At 30.4% G+C, this 8481-nt stretch overlaps 1 protein-coding gene across 4 annotated transcripts; it reads left to right on the plus strand.

The window, feature by feature from the left end:
- The first annotated feature begins 316 nt into the window (after window positions 1-316).
- On the plus strand, window positions 317-2545 carry LOC101244687 (putative F-box/LRR-repeat protein 23). 4 transcript variants are annotated; one of them, XR_742616.4, is made up of 3 exons: window positions 317-714; window positions 810-2040; window positions 2291-2545. XR_742616.4 is itself a non-coding variant. In XM_004244766.5 (2 exons), the coding sequence occupies exons 1-2, from the start codon at window positions 554-556 to the stop codon at window positions 1360-1362; spliced, it is 714 nt and encodes a 237-aa protein (XP_004244814.1). In that variant the 5' UTR covers window positions 317-553; the 3' UTR covers window positions 1363-2545. The 4 variants fall into 4 exon arrangements, 1 of the variants encoding a protein (XP_004244814.1); XR_011211101.1 differs by having other exon boundaries at window positions 810-1442; XM_004244766.5 differs by having other exon boundaries at window positions 810-2545.
- The last annotated feature ends 5936 nt before the right edge of the window (window positions 2546-8481 follow it).

Raw genomic sequence — 8481 nt, forward strand, 5'->3', positions numbered from 1 at the left:
ATGAAAAATAAAAGAAAAATTGTGAAATTAAATGTTTCAATTACCAAAACAGTTCAAAATAGTAGTTTTGACATTTCAAAAAATAATAATTATGAAGAGATGACTTGATTTTTGTGAGATGTGTTGATTTTCTAATAAATTCAAATAGAAGGATGAAAATTGTTCATTTGTAAATACTTGAGAGATGTTTTCTGTTAAGAATAATAATTTAAGGATGTAATTTAAATGTGGAATAAATTTAAGGACAATTTTGGCTAAAAACTCACATAATTCCTATATAAAAAAACTTAGATGGAATTTGAAGATTTTTTGTGACGCTTCTTTCACTTCTGGTAAAAACCTAAACAAATCAAAGAATTTTTTTTAGTTGTATAGCAAAATGCCGATTGTTCATAAAGCATCCTCAATTGAACCAGTGCTGCAATCGGCGCCGTGGGCTGAGCTTCCGGTGGAAATCACAATGGACATTCTGTAGCGTCTGGGAACGATAGAGATAGTGAAGAGTGCGCAGAGGGTTTGTAGTACTTGGTGGAAGGTTTGCCATGATCCCGCTATGTGGCGTGTTATTGACTTGAAATATGACCCTCCCTGTGTCAAGCATTGTGTGCTGAAGAAAATATGTCGGATTGCGGTGGATCGTAGCCAGGGCCAGTTACTCAAAATTAGCATCCACAAGTTTGATAACAAAGACTTGCTCTATTACATTGCTGAGAGGTAATTTTCTTTCATGTTTAAATCAAATATTTTCCTTGTAATTACTCAATTACATAGGAGTTCTCAAAATGTCTCCGTCTTCTCAAATGTAATAGCGTTGCTGGAAGTTTGTCGGCAGCCGCTAAGAACTTGCCGTTGTTTGAGGAGTTGCGCATCCACTTGACCTTAATTACTGAAGAAGATATAGAAAGTGTTGGTCGTTATTGCCCTCTACTTAAGTCATTTACATTGAATGCCCGTGTACGTTTTAACTTTGGATATTCACGACTTCCAGATGATGGTCAAGCCTTAGCTATTGCTACAAGTATGCCTGAATTACGGTGCCTTGCACTAATTTTGAATCCCTTGACAAGTGTAGGACTTGAAGCTATTCTTGATGGCTGTCTACACCTTGTATCACTTGACTTGTGCCGCTATAATAATATTGATCTTGTAGGGGATATAGGAAGAAGATGCAGAGAACAGATTGCAAATCTAAAGTATCCTCATGATTATGAATTTGATTCTGAAGTTTCACATTACTTATCCTCTTATGATAACTACAAATCTAGGATGATGTATAGTTGTCTTGATTCTGATACATTCACCGGCTACAGGAACTATCATGAGTCCAGTGATGATGATGATTACTTTGATATTCCGTATTAACATTACTTTGATGTCATGGCCAAACCATTGCTGACTTGACTCCAGAGCTCAACATTCATTTCCAAGATATTTTTAATCAGGTACGAACGCTTTTAATAATATTGCCCCAATCTGTCATTATTTGCAATTATGTAGAAAAATAAAAAAAAGTTCAGTATACATAAATGTGTGTTACATCCTCCATTCATCTCTAAAGAGCTTCTCCAATTTTTTGGGTCATACTGAGGTTTTATATGCTCTTTTTGGTGGTTAACAGTCTCTTTACATTTTATGAGACTTTAGATCTTTTTGATTTGAAGTAAACGTTTGTTCAATTTAGCAACATTTTGATATTCAAAGTTAAAGGACTTAACTAAATTGATATTTTGTGTGACAGATTTTTCTGAATTAGGAAGACTTTAACATTTTTCCAGTGATTCTTTTACAGTAACATTGGTTAATATAATCAGCAAAGACTAAAAATATAACTACCAGATCTATTAAAAAGCAAAAGTAATCATCAGACATGTTATTCATCTAGTGTATCTCCCGTGGCTAAGAGAATAACTTAAAGGATACTTCACATCTTTAATCTGTCGAGAAAGTCTGTTGCTCAAGACTTGGTCGAGCCCTAACATGTTCGCAGGTCAAGAAGAGGACGAGCATCAAGAAAATTTGTTGATAGGTCACTGAAAAGTTGTAAGTGCGTGTGATGCTCTCTCTTTCTCTCTTCCGCACTAAATTAAACAAATTCCTTGGCAATCTCAAACGACATAAAAGCGTCAATAGCAGCATATTCAATTTGTCAATTCCTCTGCATCCCATTTACACAGTATAACATTCAATGGCTTCTCCATTACTTTCCCAAGCACCTCTATAGTAACACCAACACCGTCCTACACAAAGCTGGAGAAGAGTAACAGGGTGATTTTCCTCTGCCTTGAAACAGGGCAGCCACTCGATATCAAGCCGAACTAGAAGTTTATGGAGTCCCCGGCGATGGAGATGCACAGTTTCCAGAATCTAATCATTAAGAGTCATGAGGATACTTCACATCTAATGGCGGATTTACGATTTTTGTTGAGGGGTTCGAATTATAAAGACGTAAACACGTAAAAATTACAAGATAAAAAATATAGAGAGACGAGAGGAAACTATTAATTTTAATATGCTAAATTCAACTTATATTGTCATGTTGTGTTTAGGTTCTTTCTACTTTTACCATGCTCTATCGAGCTTTGTTAAAAAAAAATTAGTGTCTTCTTTTAATTTGTAGTATTCTACTTTTTTGAACTTTTTTTTTTGAATTTTGATTTAGTTCCCGTTCAATCATATGTTACTTTAAAAATCATCAAGACTCTTTAGAAAACTGAAAAGATCGAGTGATTGATATAGTGCATATTCAGAAATATCCTCATGACTCTTAATGATTAATCTAAATTTATGTTATCTTATATAATATAATCTAAATTTACTTCACATCTTTTATAGTGCATATTCAGTACTTCTAAAATTTTCCCTTCAATTAATCTAAATTTATGTTATTTCATATAATATATTCTAATTCAGTTTTAAATTTTATAACAAATCATCGTTTTCTTATAGAGTTTCTTTGAGTTGTACATGAGAATATAGATATGTAAAAATAAAACGAGTAATATAAATAAGAAGAATAAAAGGCGAAAATATAAAAAAAAATGTGGCTAATAAATTTAAATAAAGACATTGAAAAAAAGAAATAATATAAAAGGTAAAATAATAAAAAAACAACATAATACATTTTTTATTGGGTATTCTAAGTCTAAAACTTGAGCCTTTTAAAAGCAAAAATAAAAAGTTTGAAAAAAATTGTACTAGTGAGAATCAAACTTGATACCTTAGATGATTCTGCAACACGTTTGGAACAAAATAAAAATATCTTCATTTTGAAATTTAGGTTAAAAATGAACATCCTAACCAATGAACAAGACTCAAGTTTAATTAGTAAAACGAATTATTTTTATATTTACACGCTTAAAGCTAAAACTTTATCTTATGTGTATGGTGTAATTTTTCGATGAAAGAGTTTGAATAAACGTCCTGAGCTGCACGTAGGTCCGCCCTATTCACATTGTTAATCTATCAAGAAAGTTTATTGCTCAAGACTTGGTCAAACCTAAAATGTTCTTCGCACATTTGCCTGTCAGTTGTCATATTGTTCCCAATGAGGTGATGCAAAGGCACACAATCATCTACAGCAATATAACCATGCAATATATTCAATCTATAAACCATTGATTATCATATGCTTTAAGAATATACATTTATCAGAAGTAGTTTCGTCCTCTCGTGAAACTCAAACTCAAATTGTTAGTGCATCGAAATATCGGATTCGATTCCATAATTATGTCGAAATGGAGAAATTCAATCCTATTTTTATGTCAGAACGTGACAATCTACTCCATCAACACACCACAATAACAACACAATCACAATACAAGTATACTCTCAAGTCATACAATCAAAGAGTGATTCATGACATATAATTATTCATCTATCTAATTGACAACAAGTGTGTATCAAAATTGCAACATTCACACATTCCTACATTCATTACAATGAAGCATAAACAAGAATACATCACACAATCATAGAATCACAATCATCACCTACCTCGAAACAAGCTTGAAATCCTAAGAAACTTGATTCTTTCCTTTCCGGATTCGTTCTGCTTGTTTTTGGTCTACAAACAATCAATATAATACGAGAATCAATAAAAAAAATCACTAATTATCCGGATTACTAAGAATACTATGGACCCTAGATCAAATCAATGATCTCAATTATCCAATTAAGGTTGTTTCCAGAATAGAATCTATAACAAAATCTTTCCCCACCAATATCAATCCATTCCATTACGTTCTATGGATCGAAAATGAATTCGGAGAGTTAAAAACTTATCTCTAGCCTCAAGAATGGTGAAAAACTAGTAGAAGTTGTTTGGGTACGTTCCTTAGCTTTAAAAATTAAAAAGTGTTGAATAAGGTCGGTTAGGAATTTATTATCGACATTAAGTCATGTCTGGTCCGCTACAACGACCACCATCCCACCACAGCGGCATAGCCAAAATGGCAAAAACACCCGCCAAGGTGTCATTCTTGAACCAATGAGCTATTTCAACGGTTCCGAAATCACCATTTCACTACACACCCCTAACCCCTGACGCTCAGAAAATATCCTTTACGGTAAGATCAATTGCGTAAGTTCTACTCGGTCAAATTCAATTTTGTAAAGTCGTGCAGGTTCTTTAACGAGTTATCTAACTACTCCTGCAACCAAAATCATAAATAAATCACCCGATTGCTACCAGATTTTCCTACACTTTAATGACTTCAATTTTGTCCAAATCTAAATTAGTGAGAAATTTTAAGTTACTACCAAAAAATTTCCAACCCATAAATTCTTCCCTATCAATTTTCTATAACAACGAAACCCGATCGTTATAATTTACTTGCTTTCTATTACTTATAATAAAATATCTGTCTCAAAGAGATATTGGAGAGTGTACAGAGGGTATGTAGTACGTGGTGGAATAGTGTGTCCTATGACATGCGTGGTGTGTTGAATAAAATACAATAATTACATGTTGTGCTCAAGGAAAATACAAAAAAATATAACAAGTCATGTCATTGTTACTAAAATATACTCTCTTTCTCTTTGTTTCTAATTACTTTTTTTATTTTTGAATTAAAATAACTATAAGAAAATAATTATTGATATAGTAAATTTATCATTTTATCTCTATTAATTATGAAGTTGATACATTAAGAATTTAAAATTTTCAAAATTGTTATCTTTTTTCAAAATAATTAATTGAGAATGTAATATGTAAAACTGAAAAAATGATATTTTTTTAATTTTCAAAATAGACAAGTAATTAGAGATAACTAAAAAAGAGAAATGAACAATTAATTAGAGACAGAGAGTAATACATTATCTCTAATAATAATTAATGAATAGTATAAACATTATTAATAAGGGACGATGAAAATGAATCTGATTTAATAAACCTTTATTTGATTTACTAGATATTTTGAGACGGTGAGTTTTGTCATTTTGACAGGGAAATGAAAGATAATTTGAGAAAACCAAAATATTACTCTCCCGTCCATAATTATTTGTTCATTTTTTAATTGATATGCCTATTAAGAAAACAAAAATTGATAGTAAGCTATTCCCTCCTTCCATAAATGTGTGTCATGTTGCGCTTATCGAAAGTCAATTTGACTAATTTTCAAAAGTAAATTAGATCACATTAATTCGATATTCTAAACAAAAAACTAGATATTCTAAAACTATATGAAAAGTACTATAAATTACATTTTTTGTACATTAATATGATAAAAAATGCATCTTAAAATGTTAGTCAAAGTTTTTATAGTTTGACTCTAAAAATAAAAATCATGACAAGCAACACCGAACAAAGGGAGTAATATTTTAGCCATATTAAGTATGAAGTAGGTGAATAAATACTTAAAATTTTTAAAAAGTTCTATCATTTTCAAAACAATTCATTGAGGGTATAATAAGTAATTTTTATTCTTTCTTGATTTATCAGAATGGATAACTAATCATGGACAACTAAAGAAAATATGAACAAGTGATTATGGACAACTAAAAAAGAAAATATAATCAAGTAATTAGCAACAACTAAAAAACAAATGTGGTAATTATGAACAAAGAGTATATGAAAGATTCAAATTGATGTTCAAAAGGGGAGTGATTAAGCAACTGGGACAATTTTAGAATAAATTTGTGATAATATATTATGTGATTTTATAAACTTTGTTTATTTGGTACGATTGTACAAATCATTGAGACAATTTTGATAATTTTATTGTAGAAATATCACATCTAGGATATGAGAAATCAAGGATTGTATTTATCAATTGATAGTATTGACGTATTGATCAATTGATAGTATTGATGAATAATAATGTTAAGTACATACTCTTTATATAGGAGAGAATTGTAAAGTGTTAAGTTAATTATACTTAGAGTCCTACTATAATACACATTATTATTATAATACTAATATTACAATTATAAATAATATAAATACTAATTGTACTATAATTGTAATAGTAATTCTAGTCGTAATATAATCCTAATCATACTATAATTTTAGACGAAATATAATCCTAATTAACATAGGTAGTCTAATCGTAGTGTGACTCCAATTCTTCAGTAGTGATGTAAACTCGTCAGTCAGCTTCCTTGGACCTGTTCTAACCCTCAGCGTCCTTCTTTATCAACACTTGCCGCAAACACATCAATCAGTTGCGTTGAACCTGTTCCAATCGACAACTTCCTTCTTCTTCAACATTTATATCTTATAAGGTTCTCATGTTAATGAAAAAAAACAATATAAAAATTCTAAATTGCATATCCAAAGAAACCTTTAACATTATCTCATAATTTCATATCATGATTTTTATCACATGGTCAAACACGTCGAGCCCTAAAGATAAAAGATCATGGTCCAATAGCAAAAACACTAGTATCCTATCCTGTTTAAAAAATAATGACTTTCTTTTTTCTTTTTAGTCTGTTTAAAAAAAGAATTGATTTTTTACAATATTTTAATTTTAGCTTTGCACGTGACATGTTTGAGACATTTCTTTCAATCACATTTATCTCTTATTAATTATATTATTAATTAATCATTATAATTTCGAATCGGTTATATTTTTCATAAAATTCTCATAATTTTTGTGGCTTCTTATTTACAAAAACTCATTTACAAGTTTATTCTTTTTATTTTACAGTTTTTCTTTTGAGTTGTAGAAGTTTGGATTTTCTTTATGACAAGAATGGAGGAAAATGATGTGTTAATTTTTCCAAGGAAGCCATGATTTAAAGGTGTATTTGTAACTTCTTTTTCTTGTTAACATGTTGTTTATTCTATCATTTTTTTTTCTTTTTCTTGATTTATTGTGATTTCCACCTTTTTAAAGACTTTGTGTATTCTATTAGAATACTTCAATACGAATCAAGAATCAACAATTTCAAATACTTAAAGAAATAATGAGATATTCAATTTCATAGTGTAAGTTTGACAATGACAATTAGGTTAAGTAGGTGCAATTAGTCCAGGGCTTAGGTGATCTTCTTGGAGAAAACTGTTGCTCACAATGGAAAGTGTTTGTAGAGGAATAATGATTTCTACAGCCAATAAATCTATTTAATAATTTAAGTTATAATAAATCTACATTTAATAATTGAAGTTAGGCATAGACCATGAGATGTGCACTCTTCTACAGCCAATAAATCTATTTATCTTTTTTATTCTTTATTTGAGTTTTGCTTTTCATATTTTTAATTTATTGTTGCAATTAAAAAAAGACAATGTAAAAGCATGAAGGCAATGAAGAGGTGTAAAGGAAAAGAAGATTAGGAAAATAAACATTCACATTTCTTCATTTTGTTAATCAATATTCTTAATTCACAATGTGATATAGACTTCATTCTTTAACTACATTGCTGAGAGGTATTCTTTCATGTTCAAGTCTAATGTTTTAGTTGTTGACCTCTTATATAGGATTCTCATAATGTAATCAATTTGTTAATCTTTCCAACAGATCAAGTCAGCTCAGACATCTCCGACTTGTCAATTCTAATTATGTTGTCGTCTTAAGTATGTCATGTGGAAAGTTAAAGTGTTGCCAACAAAGGAAAGAAGTCATTCTTTTTTAAACAGACTAAAAAGGAAATAAAGTGATTCTTTTATAAAGAGAGAGTATTTAACAACTTATTTGACACAATTGTTTTAGAAATTTTCAGACGAGTACTGCTCTGTTTTTGCGTTATATGTGCAAATGCTGCCCCTGTTTTCGTCTCTGTTTAGGACCAACTGGAATGTGTGCTCAATTTGAAAATAGAAATTAATTGAAAATATAAACATACAAGGAAATCATTCAGTCCTGAGGTTGTGAGGACAACTCACCAAGAAAGTGAAAAGATACGAGGCAAAAATCTTGATCCGAGTAGAACGTTCTCCCATGATCCCTTCGAGGGTAACAAGATGATCATCAAAAATATCATTACAAAGCTCACCAAGGATGCTTCATATAAACTAAGATAATGTTTTTAACATCTTCC

The sequence above is a fragment of the Solanum lycopersicum genome, chromosome 8, assembly GCF_036512215.1.
Source record: "Solanum lycopersicum chromosome 8, SLM_r2.1".
Taxonomy (NCBI): Eukaryota; Viridiplantae; Streptophyta; class Magnoliopsida; order Solanales; family Solanaceae; genus Solanum; species Solanum lycopersicum.

What these genes read in the sequence shown, in the direction of transcription:
- LOC101244687 (XM_004244766.5), top strand. Translation starts at nt 554, where the DNA reads ATGTGGCGTGTTATTGACTTGAAATATGACCCTCCCTGTGTCAAGCAT. An exon ending in CTCTATTACATTGCTGAGAG is followed by an intron (nt 715 to 809) that starts GTAATTTTCTTT and finishes CAAATGTAATAG; the next exon opens with CGTTGCTGGAAGTTTGTCGG.